Source organism: Boleophthalmus pectinirostris, unplaced genomic scaffold (genome assembly GCF_026225935.1).
Source record: "Boleophthalmus pectinirostris isolate CB_2022bp ecotype Guang Dong unplaced genomic scaffold, ASM2622593v1 HiC_scaffold_16, whole genome shotgun sequence".
Lineage (NCBI taxonomy): Eukaryota > Metazoa > Chordata > Actinopteri > Gobiiformes > Gobiidae > Boleophthalmus > Boleophthalmus pectinirostris.
The window spans coordinates 30,395,229-30,413,333 of record NW_026571095.1 but is presented as its reverse complement, the minus strand read 5'-3'; the positions used below and the strand labels follow the sequence as shown (position 1 = coordinate 30,413,333).

General features: G+C 40.8%; 1 protein-coding gene across 1 annotated transcript; it reads right to left on the bottom strand.

Annotated features, from left to right (window-relative positions):
- Positions 1 to 1,034: 1,034 nt before the first annotated feature.
- LOC129408242 (C-type mannose receptor 2-like) lies at positions 1,035 to 12,777 on the bottom strand. The gene is made up of 9 exons (XM_055151374.1): positions 12,675 to 12,777; positions 12,142 to 12,284; positions 11,572 to 11,675; positions 11,401 to 11,498; positions 4,703 to 4,771; positions 3,066 to 3,208; positions 2,522 to 2,625; positions 2,394 to 2,440; positions 1,035 to 1,060 (listed from the first exon to the last, which is right to left on the bottom strand). Exons 1-9 carry the CDS (start codon positions 12,775 to 12,777, stop codon positions 1,035 to 1,037), a joined length of 837 nt encoding a protein of 278 aa, XP_055007349.1.
- Positions 12,778 to 18,105: the final 5,328 nt, after the last annotated feature.

The window sequence follows — 18,105 nt, the reverse complement described above, 5'->3', positions numbered from 1 at the left end:
CCACCGTACTGTTAGTGTCATATTGTTTAGACCTGGTTTAGACCTAGTTTAGTCCTGGTTTCAGTCCTAGTTTAGTCCTGGTTTAGACCTGGTTTTAGTCCTAGTTTTAGTCCTTTTAGTGGTTTAGACCTGGTTTAGTCCTGGTTTAGTCTTTTTTCCTGGTTTAGACCTGGTTTAGTTTTAGTCCTGGTTTAGTGGTTTAGACCTGGTTTAGACCTGGTTTAGACCTAGTTTAATCCTGGTTTTAGTCCTAGTTTAGTCCTGGTTTAGACCTGGTTTTAGTCCTAGTTTAGTATTGATTTTAGACCTGGTTTAGTCCTGGTTTAGTCCTGGTTTAGACCTGGTTTAGACCTGGTTTAGACCTGGTTTAGACCTGGTTTAGTCCTGGTTTAGTAGACCTGGTTTTAGACCTGGTTTTATTTAGTTTAGTACTGGTCCTGGTTTAGACCTGGTTTAGTCCTGGTTTTAGACCTGGTTTAGTCCTGGTTTAGACCTGGTTTTAGTTTTAGTCCTGGTTTAGTCCTGGTTTTAGTCCTGGTTTAGACCTGGTTTAGACATAGTTTTAGTCCTAGTTTAGTCCTGGTTTAGTCCTGGTTTTAGACCTGGTTTAGTCCTCGTTTTAGTTATAGTTTAGTCCTGGTTTTAGACCTGGTTTAGTCCTGGTTTAGACCTGGTTTAGACATGGTTTTAGTCCTAGTTTAGTCTTGGTTTTAGACCTGGTTTAGTCCTAGTTTAGACCTGGTTTAGTCCTGGTTTTAGTCCTAGTTTAGTCCTAGTTTAGACCTGGTTTAGACCTGGTTTTAGTCCCAGTTTAATACTGGTTTTAGTCCTGGTTTAGTCCTGGTTTAGACCTGGTTTAGACCTGGTTTAGACCTGGTTTTAGTCCTATTTTAGTCCTAGTTTGACCCCAAAGCAGAGGAGGCTCAGTTCAGCAGTTCAACTATGTATTCAGCAGGTGTGCATCAGAGTGCCTTAAATAATGTTAAGTCCTTCTGTGTGCTGTGCCTGTCTTGGCTGCTCCCAAATTGGATGAGCTATTCAAGATCCATGTTGAAGCGGCCTGGTATTTTTCCAAAAGTTTCACTGATTATTACTGACTATTCAGTGAAAAGTAGGAGCTGTTTAAAATTTTTTCTTAAATTATTTTTTTGTGAAATAAATGCACTTGGTTGGACACTGGAAACTCTCTCTGTCCTTATACTGCTAAAATTACTGTGCAAGCTAAACTCTGGGGCGGGGCGAGTGTTACGGGAACAGTCAGTCCCGTCTACATCCTGATTGAATCTAGTGTGAAAAATCACTGTCCAAACTTTTCTTCTCTCTATCAAATGTGGAAGACACCTACTTAAAAATTCTTATAATATTCTGAACAAAATATAACTTGTTTTACATGAGATAAATAAGAGACTTGGGCTTAGACAAACTTTATTGATCCACAAGGGAAATAACTTGGACACAGGAGCTCACACATTACAGTATATTAAAGAGAAAAAATTTAAACAAACGTGATAATAAATTCTAAATAAAAATAAAATAAAATAGCAAGCAGCAAGCCCCCATGTGTATTTTGACACAGACAATGCCTTTTTAAATCCTCAGACCTTAAAAATTTGCTAGAATGGATCAGCAGAGTGTTCCGATTGCAACCTGCATCTGATGAAGAAAATCAAATCAAGTAAGATCCTGGTTTGTGTGTTTTTGTGTGTGCAGCTCAGAGAGGCTTTTTCTCCTCCACCACCAGGGGGCATCAGTGTATTGAGCCACACGAGAAAGAAAAGAGCACCACTACAGCACCAGGGAAGTGAGTGTGTGCATGCCCCAATTATCCAACTGACCTACCAGGCCAAATCCAATCAGAACAAACTTTCACTTTTACAATTCTCCTATTTTTTTATGTTATTGGTCACATATAATATCAATTATTAGAATAAAACACGATTATCAAATAAAATTATACGTACATGGGTTGGTGTATAAAAGAAATCAGTCATTGGCTAAAAAGTGTCCCTCTTCCTGTGACTCTGGGATAGTTTTGTTGTCCATTGTAAGTTAAAGCTATGATTTGACTAAATCTGATGTTTTATTGTGCAAACATTTTATGAGATCATGTGATTTATAAAATATTGTTATTTAAACTGTATTTAAACTAATGCAGAGTGTAGTATAATGAAGGGACATGATGAAAGAAGAAACAGAAAAAGTACAAGATAATGAAAGGAATCTACAACAAAGCATAAGATCCACAGTCACTATAAAACCGTTCATAATAAAAGCTTAGTTCAGAGTTATATTATAGAATCAGTATCTTAATGTTTTTTCACAGATGCATTTCAGTTTTTTATTGCAGGTACAATCATTCCAGTTTTGCAACCCACCACTAAAGTTCAGCTCACCGCAGTCTTCATCGTATTTATTATCTGGCTGGTCTGGATCCCAAAATCTGAAATTCAACATAAATAATGTTATACATTAAGTTATGTTTTTGTTTTTTTTATGACTTATATCATAAGTTTATAGGAACCTTAGGGTCAGTCGTGAGCCATCCACCCATTTCCACACCCCCTCCTGCTCCAGGTCAGTCAGTCCAATCCATCTGCGCTCCTTAAAAGTTGAATATGCAAATTCCTTTAAAAGAACATTAGTATTATTTTACAGTGGACATATGCAGTGTATTTGTTGTTAACAGTTTAGACATTTTTTGAGTGCCCTCAGAATAGCATTTTACATTTTAAAATGAAAATAATATCTATGTTTGTAACAGTTTAGTGGGTTTGTGATTGCACTCTACAGACATTCACATGCATTTTGCTAGCAGCAGTGGGACTGGACACTGAAATAAATGTATTCATGGTAAATACAGTTGAAATTTGCTAACTCTCAGAAGAACAACTTAAGTGATGGTTTATTAAATTATAAACTGTTGGGGAACTTCCAGGTTTCAGACACAGTTATTGGGCAAAAGTCATTTTCTGCGAGAAACAACAGTGTATGAATAAAATGATGAAGTAACAGCACTATAATAAGGCTTAAAGCTCAAATCACATTATCAGTACAATTGTCCAGACCTGCTCCTGGACACTGGTGATGACGGTGAGATCTGCTCCTCTCTGCTGACAGTACAGCCTGCTCTCCTGCCAACTCTGCTCTGTGCTGGAGCCCAGGTACAAACTTCCTTGGAAATACACCCAACCTTCGTGGGAATGATTATCTGGAAATACAAATGATGTATATAATATATATTTCTTTACTGGCAAGAGACTAATTCCTATTCAGTGAACCAGGTACACATATGCATCATGGCAATAGAAACAAAAAAATATACCACACCACACCCCTCCCAGACATTTTAAGACCAACATGATGAGACTCACTGCAACAGTTACAGAGAGAGTGGTGACAGTATTCCACTGGAGCCAGGGTCAGAAGGAGCTGGAAGCACCTCTGTGAACACTTATGGTTAACTATGTCCATTTATATACACAGTCTATGTATTAAATTGGGGACAGATCCATGGTTATGAAAACAAATAACAGATTGTTTCCTGATTTTTTATTTCACTTTGAGACTGGGGAACATAAAACCACCAACAGCAGTCCATTTGGGACTATAACCCTGTCCCGTACTGACCCCATAGAAACAAGGTTTATGTGCTCTTATACTTGTACAGCTCAAGATCATTCTAAAGCTGTTTCCCCTATGTATGATTTATTGCATGATTTGCATTGAATTTCGTATATGGCATTGCATTTTTGTTCTTGTGGGATTTCGTCCTTGGGGTGTACGAGCTGTTGGCGGAGTTTTGTGTATGGTTTTACTACAGTGCTAATGTTGTGTTTTTTCATGGCTCTCTGGATGGGTTCGCTTATGCCTCTGATGTATGGTAGTGTGACTATGTTCTTGTGGTCCTGCTGCCCTGTGTTGGATTGTTGTGTTTTTTTTCCGGGGTTTGTTGGTTTTATTGATAACTTGTTGTTTGCCTTTGTTTATGGCCCAGCTGGGATATTGACATTGTTTGAGTGTTTGTATGATGTGTCTCTCCTCCTCCTCCCTGTCGGTGTGGTCTGTGACCACAGGCCGGGCATTTCACATCCGAAAAAAGGAACACCAAAGGAATGCGAAAAGGAAACGTCAGGGAGACTCACCAGAACACAAAAAGACAAAGCAGAACAGGAAAACCTAAAATCTGCCATATCAGACCACTGTAAAAGGAACAACCACATTATGGATCGGGACGGGGCTCGGGTCATTGGATCGGAAAACAACAAGTTCAAACGCTGGATCAAGGAGGCCATTGAAATCAGGAAACAAGGCATGGACAGCATTAACCGTGATGACGGAGCGTTCCTCCTTTAACACACCTGGGACACCCTCCTCCAGAGAACACCGGGCGACGGGAGGCGTGGTCAGTCTGAGCGACCTGCCAGGTCCATCAGACTGACCACGCCTACAGGAAGTAACAACAGCTGATATACGACACGTCACCACCAACACCGGTGACAGTTCTGAAGATGGCTTGCAGCTAGCAGCCGAAACATGTCAACAAGGTAAATACACTTTACTGCATTGTCTTTAAAAAGAACCTAAGAAGTTAAAGTATATAAGAAGACAAAATGAACATCATTGGCTTCATTCTAAAGCTATTCAGGACAAACTAATGAATTTATTATAAGATATTTACCACTTGGGCAGACTGTGTACTTACTAAGATCTTGAAGTTTTTGCCTCACTTGCTCTCGTTCTTCAATAACTTGTAGGACTCTGGTTTCCATTACTGGGAGGGGGATGAGGGGGAAGAGGTTATTACTATCAAAATTCATTCTATTCTCTGTATCATTTTACTTACAAAGAATATTGTTTTTCAAGTATCGTAATTCTTTTGCCTCCTCCAACAATTTCTTCAGGTCACTTTCACTGATTTGTTGCATTTTGGTTTCGCAGTCTGGAAGAAAATGTCATTTGTAGCTGGTGTAAAAAAAAATACATCAATGTTGGATCTACCTTAAAACATTTTAAAATGCTACTTGCCAGAAAAAGTACTGTTCTTCTCTTGCAGATTCTCCAGACAGGTTTGATTTGCTTCAAGAGATCAGATTATTCTCTTTATTTCACATCATTTCCATCATGTCATTTTTAGTAATTAAGTATAGGACAAGATCTCGCAAGACAAAATTGCCACAAGATTGCACACACATAAGGAAAATGTCGTTAGATTATTTTTTTTCCATGTGTGTTTGCATTTGGATTGGACAAAAGTGCTGGTGAGTTACACCTCTTGAGAAGCTGAAGTTTCAGTTCATTAAATAAAATTTTAAAAGCCTGAGGACAAAACTGTAAACTGAACTGCACAATTTAGTTATTTTAAATCATTTCAAAATCTCATCTTGTCTCGTTCCCGCTGACCCAATATCAGGTCTCATCTTGTGGAAATTGTGTCTCTTCCCACCTCTAACAAAAATATGATGTATTTTACTGACAAATATTGCGTCCGTGGAAGTCATCAGTTCCTTTCTCTGGGTCACGGTGAACTGTTTGAAAACACTTTCAGTCAAAATCCCCACAGTCAGATGAAATGACATGAAATGAACTTACATTTCACAAACACATCGCTCTCGGCCAATGCATGTTCACACCTTAAGTCATACCCTGGAAATGATTTGTATTCATATGATTATTATGATGATTATTACATTAGAAAGGTTCATTTTGTTTTCTTAAATAGTAGAATAATTTCATTGTTATGTTCATCTATATCAGACAATAGGAGACAACGTGTTACTTTGGAGATTCTCCAGTCGGTGGAAAGCTTAAGACAACCTTGCCCATAACTTTCTCTTAATAGACATTAATGTTTCTATATTACACAAAATGTACTCTTGTGAGCTTCTAGCCATGTTATAATGCTGTTACCTAATCAAAACATACCCGGAGTTGTGTTTTGTTTCATTCACACATGTTTGAGTAACCCTGTAATTAGTGTGTCTACATCTCCAATGCTTAAAATGCTCTGTTCCACTTTTGTAGTGGTAGTTTTTAAGTTAGCTGATACTTTTTACTTTGTTCAGTAGAGTTTGGCAATTCCAGATCTGAAATTATCCAAATGATTCTAGTGAAGGTGTATGAAGTTTAAAAACAAAATGGAGCACTTTCTGTATTATCACATGACATCACAAGGTGGAATAGAGTGTTTTTTTGTTTGAGAAAGACACTATCAGAAAATAGTGTGATACCTTTTAAATTCATCTCTTTCCTACTTGGTCTAGAAGTAAAAAGTTTGGACATACTTTTTCAATTGTTTTCTTTCTTTTCTTTTTTTTTCCCCCCATGAGTATTTACATTGTAGATTCTACCCAAAAATAACTCAAAACCTGTTTTAGATTTCTTAAAATAGTCACCCTTTGCTTTGATCACAGCATTGCACTCTTTGAATTTCTTCACACTGACAAGTTACACAGGATATAATGCAAAGAGATAGGACGTGAGGCTCGACTCACACAGACACACTTTCACTGCTTCTCCTTTTAAACTCATCAGATATATTTGTAGATTTTATATTTTTATTTGTTTTTTTTTTTTTTGAGTGCTTTGTGTTCTTATCGTCAGGACAAATAACCTTGACATGAGGGAGCACATTTAATGAGATATTGTATGACCAGAGCCAAGGTGAGGATAGCCTCTCACTCTGTCTCTGCACAGTGCGTCTATGAGTAATTTATATTGGCTGTATATATATTTTTCTTTCTTCCCTTGTTCAATTATAAACAAAATAATTAATTTCAATGTTTTTATTAGGAAATGTCATATGTTTGTAAAGAAAATAAGCAACTTGGTGCAATTCAGTGGCTATCAACTTTTTTGAGCCTACAGTTGCCTCGCAGCTGTAAACCTCACCGCACGTCACTGACAAAGGGCAGATACCTTTAGCCATTATAATTGAACTTTTTTTATTTGCCGCATAATTTCATATATCTGATGTTTTCTAAAATGTAGAAATGATTAAACGTTTTAAAAAATAATAATAATACAAAGATGTGGCTAAACTTTTGACTGATAGTGTTGATGAACCATTTTTACTACACCAAGAAATTAAGACAAGGTTGTGTTAAAGCTGTCTGGCCTATTGGTGAGACTGGAGAATGTACATATGCACGGCACCAAAGGTTAGTCTCCACTTCTTACCCACTAGGGGTGTGCAAAAATACCAAATATCAAAATATTGATATATCATATATATATATATATATATATATATCGATATATCGATATCATGGGTTGCTGTATCGATATATATCACCAAGAGTATTTTTTGGTGTATTTTACTAAATGATTTGGTTACAGCTACAGTTTTGTTGTTTGTTTAGTGAAAAGAAACTCATTTATGCAACAAATTTGACATTTTCATTGTTTTGATGAGTAAAATCAGTGTGTTTTATATTAACTTTGCATAAGAAGTGATTTAACAAAGACTTTTAGTATCACAGCCATGATTTAGTCTTTATTTTTTATTGAACCGTATTGAGTCTATTTGAAATATATATATCGACTCGAAAGTGCACGGTATCGAGATATGTATCATATCGTGGCCTATGTATCGAGGTATGTATCATATCGGCAACTTCTTAATGATACCCAGCCCTATTACCCACTGTGTCTGATGTAGATGAAATACTAAAAGATTATTCTTGAATACTCACCAACTCGCAGGTATATGTTGACCGTTTGTACAATGCAAAGAAAACCAAAGCAGATGAAGAACAGCCCGATCGTTTTCCCTTCAAAAACAGAATGAATATCAGAGATGGTACATTTACTCGGTTACTTCTCGAAGTACTTTTCTAGCAGCATACGTTCACTCCTAGGTAATACTTTTACTTGAGTAAAAGTCGTGCTTCCTCTTCCCATTGTAAGTCTACAAGTGACAAAAGCCTGAACATTTGTGTTTTTCCTTCAGATATTATTTAGTTTGTGTCTTTTGAAAATAGATTTTGTGCATTATTAAATACTTTGTCCTTCCAATTACCTTTACTTAAAATTTAAATCAGCAGTTACTCAAGTTGCCCTTAGTTGAGTAGTAGTTTTACTCTTGAGCAATTTTTTTGTACATCTACTTGAGTAATATTATTTTAAAGCAACATTACTCTTACTTGAGTACTATTTCTGGCTACTCTACCCACCTTTGATGAATACACAGGAGCAAAATCTTCAAATCAAATCTTCACATAGTAAAAATGAGGATAATAAAAAGTGTCTTACTTGACTGTGTGTCTGTGTCCTGAGTTTGAGCAGGACGTGAGTACCTTCTGCCTCTGACCACAGCGTCCTCCATCCTGTCCTCACTGCAGCACACAGAGGATCCTGCTGGAGCTCTTGGGGTGGTACATGTTATGAAATGACTGGTCGGTCTGTGTTGTCATATTGAGGAAACTGGCACTGCCCAGGAAATAGAACTGCAGCAAAGAAAGTAGGTAAGTAAGTAAGTCCCCATTTATATAGCGCTTTTCACAGACATTTTTGTCACAAAGACGCTTTACAGGGCATTACATTGAGCATATATATTATTCATTCACTCTATACCTGGTGATGGTAAGCTACTGTTGTAGCCACAGCTGCCGTGGGGCAGACTGACAGAGGCACAGCTGCCATGCCAATCGGCACCAACGGTCCCTCCGACCACCACCATCACTCACGTACACACCACTTTCATTCTAGGCAATGTGGGTGAAGTGTCTAGCCACTAGCACCAGTGTCCTGGACAGGTTCATTGATTGATTGTACTTAATTGACCTTGACTATTAACTGTTCTTGGAGACCTATGTAGCATGTTTTGGGTTGATGGGGGAAACCGGAGCGCCCGGAGAAAACCCATCCAGACACGAGGAGAAACATGCAAACTGCACACAGAAAGGCCCGGGCGACTGGAACCTTCTTGCTGTGAGGCTTGAGTGCTAGCCACTCAGCCACCGTGCTGCCAAGGCTCTGAACCTAATTTTAACCTCTTAAAAATGAGGAAAACACAACTAGTTCATTTTAAATAGTGGTTCAAAATTATTCCTCACTTTTTTAATATATTCAGAGCATCCTAAATATTCACCATGATAAGTTCTGAAAAGTGTTTGACAACTTTCAAGAGGCAAGGCAAGTTTTACTGTAACTACAATGCCAGGGCTAAGAGGATTTCTCTAGTTAAACATAACTCTGATTGAAAGTTGCTCCGTGTAATACTGTAGTAACATATACAATTGGAAACAGTGATCTACATAACTAAAGATAGTGTTTTCCCTGTGTGTAATTCATGTACAATCATTGTGGACTTCAGATAGAGCCTTCAGTTATATTTTGTTTTGTCGTGATTACGTTACTGAAAATGTCCAGGAAAATAATCACATGCAAAGTGTTGGATTTGGAGTAGAAATCAAATGTCAGAGAATGAAATTCTGACTATTTTTGGTCTTAAATGTCAATTATTAAAAGACTATTTTTATTTTTTGTGTTTGACATTTGTGTTGTCTTTTATCTGATAGCTGATTTGTTTCCTGTGAAGCACTTTATGTTACATCACATATGTATGAAAAGTGCATAATATACAAATTTGATTGACTGATTGAAAGCTCAGTCGAATGGGCAAGATGTTTTCAGTAGAAGACTTTGCACAGCACACTTTGAACTAGAACCTTGTTTTGTTTTGGGGTTTTTTTGTTTGTTTTTTTATTAATCACCCTGTGGCATCTTTGATTTTATGTCTGTATCTGTTTTTTGGTATAGCCTCAAGAGGAAGTATATGATGTAAAAGAACTGCAGATAGCACAGTTTTTGTGTTTTCCGCTCCTATATATCAGCGACACATCTAGGCCACAGCCATGTCAGACATGTTCAGTGTGGCATTCACTTTGTTTCATTTAAAGGGAGATGCTACAGGCTCATTTTGTATTTGTGTTTTTTTCAGCTGCTTGTTATTTGTATTTTTGCAGACCTGTTCAAAAAGTGCACTTTGTTCAACTTCTTGCTACACTGTTCCCATATTTAATCCTTTTTGAAGAATAATTAGCTGCGATTTATTGTGATTAATCAAAATTCTAAAGTGTAATTAATGCCTTAAAATTGCATCGTTTAACAGCAATAATAATAATTCACACAGTCTAACGTGACCATAGGTCAGGGTCACATTAGATGTCACGTTCCTCCCCTCACCTATGGTCATGAGCTTTGGGTAATGACCAAAAGGACAAGATCGTGGATACAAGCAGCCAAAATGAGTTTCCTCCGCAGGGTGGCTGGGTGCTCCCTGATAAGGTGAGGAGCTCAGTCACACGGGAAGAGCTTGGAGTAGAGCCGCTGCTCCTCCACGTCGAGAGGAGCAGCTGTGGTGGCTCGGGCATTTTTTCCGGATGCCTCCTCAAGATCCCAGAAGCTGAAATGCAAGTACAAGTACGCAGTTCATAAAGAAATGGCATTTCTGTGCTAGCTCCAAACTGCCAGCTCAGTCCTTGTAAAGCTTGGATTATACTTTGGCAGTGTCAGTCTGTGCAGCACATACAGGAGCTGACAGTACACATCAAAACGAGCTAGTAGAGTATCTTTCACATGCTCATAAATTTTCTCAAGGCATCGACACAGAAATTTGGACAGGTACGGATGTGTCTCAAAAAATGAAATAAATCAAACAATATCTCAACCTACATCATCAGAGGTATAATACTCCCTACAATGTGAGCATGGCCGGACTGGACTAAACTGAACTGGATCCTATACAAAGCTCAGCCCACAAGCCTACATTCTGCACATCACGTTTCCATAAATATGTGCGTAACACTGTTAGAGAGAAAGACAACCAGGAAGACCAAACAAAAACATGGTCAATATTATGGTAAATAACTACTAATACTAGGATATTTCACCAAACACAAGATGGTGAAATATCCTAGGGTTAGTAGTATGCTAAAGCTACACACGCGGAGATGAGAGTTTGAGTGGAAGTGGGTCTAAAATTAAATTAGCTCCACAGTCTCTGTCCAGAGCCGTGGTTCCGGCAGACTGACTTGAGTTCATATGAGGCTCTGTTCTCCAGGGTCTTGGTCCTACACAAACACATCATGTCCATTTAACACTATTATGGTCTGTTGGCTTAACACTATTGTATCACATAGAACCAAACCAAACATTTATTTTTTTTACGTTTATTTATTTTACATTTCTATACTTTTTTGTAATAAAACAAACATATTTTGTCTGTTTCATTTTGACCACCACCAATAATATTAACCTTTTTTTGGCCCCAATACTACTACTACTATCACTGTGATGAAACACACACAATGTGGATAAGTCATTTTATGTATGAGTAAATATTGATATGAGCCTTAAATATCAGCCTCTTTTCGCAGATATACAGAAGCTTTGTAGAACATTTCAGGTCATTCCAGCGCTTCTCGGTGCCATTGACGAAGGTTTCAACACAGAACTCATCATTGTCTTTGTTATTTGGCTCTCCAGTGTGCCAGAAACTGAAAGACATTAAGTAAGAGCTCAAAATCACTTCTGAAACTCAGTGTTGGTTTAAAATGTTGCTGTGTGAACCTTGTGTTGAGCTGAGAGCCGTCCACCCATCTCCACTCTCTAGGTTCAGACTGGGTTGCATTCAGTCCAATCCATCGGTGCCCGCGGAATCTACTCGCAAATGTCTGTAGAAACAGTTAAAGCCACTTTCAGGGATCTTAAGACTTCAACTGTGAGAAACAATCATTTAACCTCAGTAACACAACAGGCTCTGTGCACAACAGCACCCAGTTAGCTCCGGTCTCTGGATTGTGCTAATCAATAAATAGTGACAATTCACACAAAGGACTGCGAGCTGTGGGTGAATGAGACTAACAACATCTACACTGTAATACTTCACCAGGGGACACTTGTGTTTAGAAAGGTCGAGCTTTGTGTCTTAATGTAAATTTCTGAGACGAATACATAGCAAATACAGAAAAATAATCAGGGTTGTCTTTACTACATATTTCATTTTGTTGTTACGTGATTTGACATTTGAATATAAGTTAGCATTAACATCAATCTTAATCTTCTCGCAATAATTGTGGCACAAACAATTTATATTGTGACATCCTTTTTGTGGGAACAGTGTGGTGTTTAGCTCCAGACCTGCTCCTGGACACTTGTGATGATGATGAGATCTCCTCCTCTCTCCTGACAGTACTGCCGGCTCTGCTCCCAACTCTGTGCTGTGGTGGAGCCCAGGTACGCGCTGCCTTGGAAATACACCCAGAGTTCAGATGTGTAGTTATCTGAAAATAGAGATGATACAGACACTGAAGTGAAACTAAATTGGGAGCCGAAAGCCCACCACACACTTCAGGACCTTTGAGTCTTAAATGATTTTTAAATGTGAGACTAAGGGTGCACTCAAACTAGGACTTTAGAACCATGCCCAAGCACGGATCGCCCGTAAAGTGCAGTACGTTTGTCCAGTGTGAACACAATTGAACGGGTCCCAGGCACAGTACGGTTGGGACTTCAGCCTGGGTGGAGGAGGTGGGCAGAAGCAAGGCACAGTCGCTCATGTACGCTTACAGTACACACATGTCTATACGAGCCCTGTCAGATGTGCTGATGTTACTTATACAAGGAAAACTGTGAATAATCTTCTCCAAAAAACACAGTGAATCCACACTTACCTTCAGTAAGGGCTGTGACAGACAGACGGTTAACTGCCTCTCGTCTTCGGCTGTCATCACTGTTCTGGGCTGTTTTTATTTCCCTAAACTCATGGAGGAGCATGTATCAAGCATGTATGTAAAGAAACAGCGTCATGTGATTATGTCATCGGGCTGTGGCCCGGTTCAGTTGTGCACATGTGAGTGCAGAACATAGAACCCTACGCAATTGATCTTGAGCACGACATGATTCTAAAGTCCTAGTGTGAGTGTGCACTAAAAGTGCAGACCAGACATGAGGAGAATCATGTAAGATTTAAAATCTTACTATTTATCTTTAAATCTTATTATTTCTCAAACTATAGCTCAGAAAATGTTTTCCACAAACAAAAAGCTGTCTATAGACACACAGGAAGTATCACTATCTCTAATCTGCAGCATCTTCATCCACAGAGTGCCATCCATCCATTTTCTTCCGCTTATCCTGGGTTGGGTCGCGGGGGCAGCAGTCTGAGAAGGGCCTCTCAGAAATTCTGTCCATAAAAACAATGAACAGAACTGGTGACAAAGTGCAGCCCTGGCGGAGTCCAACATGCACTGGGAAAATTTTTGACTTACTGCTGGCAATGCGAACACAGCTCCTGCTCCGATTAAACAGGGACCAGACAGTCCTTAGCAAAGGGCCCCAAACCCCATACTCCCAGAGCACCCCCCACAGGACACCACGAGGGACATGGTCGAATGCCTTCTCCAGATCCACAAAGCACACGTGGACTGGATGGGCAAACTCCCATGAATCCTCGAGCACCCGATGGAGAGTGTAGAGCTGGTCCAGTGTTACACGACAGGGACGAAACTCACACTGCTCCTCCTGGATCCGAGGTTCGACTATCGGTCGGATTCTCCTCTCCAGTACCCTGGAATAGACCTTACCGGTGAGGCTGAGAAGTGTGATTCCCCTGTAGTTGGAACACACCCTCCGGTCCCCCTTCTTATACAGAGGGACTACCACCCTGGTTTGCCAGTCCAGAGGTACTGTCCCCGAACGCCACGTGACATTGAAGAGGCGTGTCAGCCAAGACAGCCCCACAACATCCAGAGACTTAAGGTACTCAGGACAGATCTCATCCACCCCCGGAGCCTTGCCACCGAGGAGCTTGCCAATGACCTCAGTGACCTCCGCCAGGGTCATGGATGAGTCCACCTCCGAGTCCCCAGCCTCGGCTTCCTCCTCGAAAGACGTGACGGTGGGATTGAGGAGATCCTCAAAGTATTCCTTCCACCGCCGGACAACGTCCCCAGTTAAGGTCAGCAGCTCTCCCGCCGCACTGTAAACAGTGTTGGTGAAGAACTGCTTCCCGCTCCTGAGGCGTCAGACGGTTTGCCAGAATTTCTTTGAGGCCGTCCAATAGTCCTCCTACATGGCCTCCCTGAACTCCTCCCAGCTCCAAATTTTTCCATCTGTGACCACATGGGCTGCAGCACGCTTGACCCTTCGGTACCCGTCAGCTGCCTCAGGATTCCCACGAGCCAGCAAGGCCCCACAGGACTCCTTCTTCAGTTTGACAGCATCCCTTACTTCTGGTGTCCACTACCGGCTTCAGGGATTGCCACTGCGACAGGCACCACAGACCTTATGACCACAGCCGTATTGACAATAGAGGCTGAGAATGAAGCCCACTCGGACTGGGAGAAGTCCTCCTGGAGGTGTGAGTTGAAGATCCCTTTGACAGAGGGCTCTGGCAGACATTCCCAACAGACCCTCACTACACGCTTGGGCCTGCCAGGTCCTTCTGGTTTCCTCTTCCGCCAGCAAATATAACTCACAACCAGGTGGTGATCAGTTGACAGCTCTGCCCCTCTTTTCACCCGACTGTCCAAGACACACGGCCGGAGGTCAGATGACAAGACAACAAAGTCGATCCTCGACCTTCAGCCTAGGGCGTCCTGATGCCATGTGCACTGATGGATACCCTTGTGCTTGAACATGGCGTTTGTTATGGACAAACTGTGATTAGCACAGAAGTCCAATAATAGAACACCGCTCGGGTTCAGATCAGGGCGGCCATTCCTCCTGATCACCCCTCTCCAAGTATCACTGGCATTGCCCACATGTGCATTGAAATCCCCCAGTAGAACATCGGAGTCCCCAGTTGGTGCACTGTGCAGTACCCCCTCCCAGGGACCCATAGGCCGACACAACAGTGAGACACTTGTCCCCGACTCTAAGGCGCAGGGACGCGACCCTCTCGATCACAGGGGTGAATTCCCAACATGTGGCGGCTGAGCTGTGGGGCTACAAGCAGGCCCACACCAGCTCGCCGCCAAAGGATTTGGGTACCAGAGCCCAAGCTGTGCGCAGAAGTGAGCCCAAATATATCTAGCCGGTATCTCTCAACTTCCCGCTCAAGCTCGGGCTCCCCCCCCCCCAGTGAGGTGACACGTCGCCACAGCCAGATGCTGTGTGTGCGGACCAGGCCGTCGAGACACCCGTCCCCAACCACCCCCCAGTCCTCTATGCACCCGACCCCTATGAACCCCTCATTCGAGCCCTAACCCCAGGCCTGGCTCCAGGGTGGGGCCCCAGCTGTGCCATACTAGGGCAACGTCACGGTCCTCGATGTTTCCCAGTTCATAAGAGTATTGTGAACTGCTCTTAGTCTGCACCGTCACCTAGGACCTGTTTGCTATAGGAGACCCTACCAGGGGCGTGATGCCCCGGGCAACATAGCTCCTAGGATCATTCGGGTATGAAAACTACCCCACCACGGTAAGATGGCAGTTCAGGGGGGAGCATCCACAGAGTGGATTTATGTAAACATGACACACATGAGGAAATACTCTCACCTCTATCACTGATGGTTTTTCCTTTTGACCTCTTGTATATTGCTGAGATATTTTTACTACTGATTTCTATTTGATTTTATTGTTACTTGCACATATACATTTGTATAATTATGCCTTATTTGACACCAGTCTCTTGCTATTTTTGCAAATTATTTAGAATTTATTATTAGCATTTACTTTTTTTTTCTCTTTGTCATTATAACATTGTGATTTGTAATTTTCCTTGTGGATCAATAAAGTGTATCTAAGTCAAAGATTGTGGTGACGATATGACGGAGCCACTCAGTCGCACTAACTCCACACATGAGGAGCACAGGGGCCCATGCCTCCCTGAAGTCTGAGAGAAGCAAATGATCCTGTAGTGTGTGGTCCGGCTGAAGGACTAATGCAGGACTAAAACAAGACCAAAACAAATTTAAACTGGGTCTCCAACTGAGCCCAAACAAGGATCAACCCAGACTTACTTAACTTCACATTATATTCCATCTGTTTTTATGGGAGCCTCTTGGATTCACTAGAGTAGACTTCTACTCACCTATGACCTGCAGCTTTATCTTCAGCTTGTCTCTTTCTTCAGTTATCTCATGGGTCCTGCTTTCAAGCACTGCAAAATATAACAATTAAATTAATTTATTAAATCCATTAAATCCAATGTCTCTATGACTATAATGTACTGAAAAGACACTATATTCAGAGTACCTTTGCTCTTCTCCCACTGCTTTTGCTTACAGGTTTGAAGATTACAAGACAATAGAAAATAGTTATAATTATATTACATTGTGTTGTGTTTTGCCCCATAGCCAATAGTCACTTGTTGCGTGACCAAGTGAATGAAACTGACAATTATTCCGTACTGGATAAGAGTAACTCACAACCTGACATTTCAATGCCAGTGTCATAAAGCAGACAGGTTTATTTAACTGGAGGTGATTATAAAAGAGCAAAGAGTTCTCCAACTGATCCGTCTTACTCCTGAATAATTGGTGGCGTCAGACCAAGGCATGCATTATGTTCTCTTTTAACCGTAGCCTATTGTAACTGACAGCCTCTTGTCGGAACTGTCCTCCAATTTTTGTTCTTCACCTTCTCCTCCGTGGGCCGTCTCCACTGGTTCAACTAAATGTGTTCATGGACAGTAACAATGGATGAGTTAATAGTAGTTGGGCCTGTGGAGAAGCAGTAGTGCTGTCAGTCTCCCTTCCAGTGCCCGGTACTGAGTGACGGTTTCTGTAAAAACTTGATATGGGATTTTTTTTTTAAGTTAGTTAGTTAGCGGCTACTTTTTACCTTTAGTTCCGTAGAGATTGGCAATTCCAGGCTGAAATTGTCCAAGTGATTCTAGTGAAGGTGTATGAAGTTTGAAAACACAATGGAGCACTTTCTGTATTACCCCGTGACATCACAAGGTGCAACAAAGGCTATGTTCAGACTGCAGGGCTTAACGCTCAATTCCGATTTTTGTGAAATCCGATGTTTTTCCGAGGTCGTTCACATTTCCAATTAAATGCGACTTGTATGTGATCTCCAGTGTGAACATTAAACTCCCCGAAAGTGTCCCACATGTGCACTGGAGACACGACGACGTCAACCGCAGCGAACATGCTCTGTGTTTACGGAAGCTGTCCAAACATGGACGCGAGCATTGAGCACCTTGCGATTTTAAAGTTCCTCTCGTACTGGAGCCAAAACATGAACAACTTACTTGTTTTAAGGAGGAGATTGAGAAGGAGAAGGACGAGGTTTTTGGCCATGGCGTTTTGTGGGACAGCGGCAGCGACGTCTGTTGAAAGGAACGTGTGGATGTGGAGACGGAGCCAAGAGTGGTGAGTGGTGATGTGCTTCACTTCAGTGACACGGAGTTCATTAACAATTTTCGCCTACTTCAGTGCAGAATAGTGACGTTTGTGGCTTGTTGATAACGTGTAGGTCGAATGAATGCGCTTTGGCCGTTCAGACTGAAGTCGCATGTCAAGAGATCGGATATGTATCGGTTTTAGGACCACATATCAAAGTGTCCTGGGTCGCATTTGAAAAAAATCTGATTTGTGTCATTCAGACTGTCATTAAAAGATCAGATACAGGTCACATAGAGGCCAAAAAATCGGATTTGGGTCACTTCAGGCTGCAGTCTGAATGCAGCCGAAGTGTTTTCTGTTTGATAAAGACACTATCAGAAAATAAAATTTAAATTAAATTAATCTCTTTCCTACTTTGTCTAGAAGTAAAAAGTTTGGACACACTTTTTCAATTGTTTTCTTTTTTTTTTTTTTTTTCCATGAGTATTGTAGATTCTCCCCAAAATAACTGAAAACCTATTTTAGATTTCTTAAAATAGCCACTCCTTTCTCTGATCACAGCTTTGCACTCTTTGCAATTTTTCACCCTGACAAGTCACACAGACACGTTCACTGCTTTTCCATTTAAACTGATCAAATACATTTGTTTTTTTTTGTTGTTTTTTTTTTTTTTTTTTTTTTGGAGTGCTTTGTGTTCTTATCTCCAGGACAAATAATCTTCACATAACAGAGCACATTTAGTGAGATGTTATAACAAATGGTGTCTGACCAGAGCTGAGGTGATGATAGCCTCTCACCCTGTGTCTCTG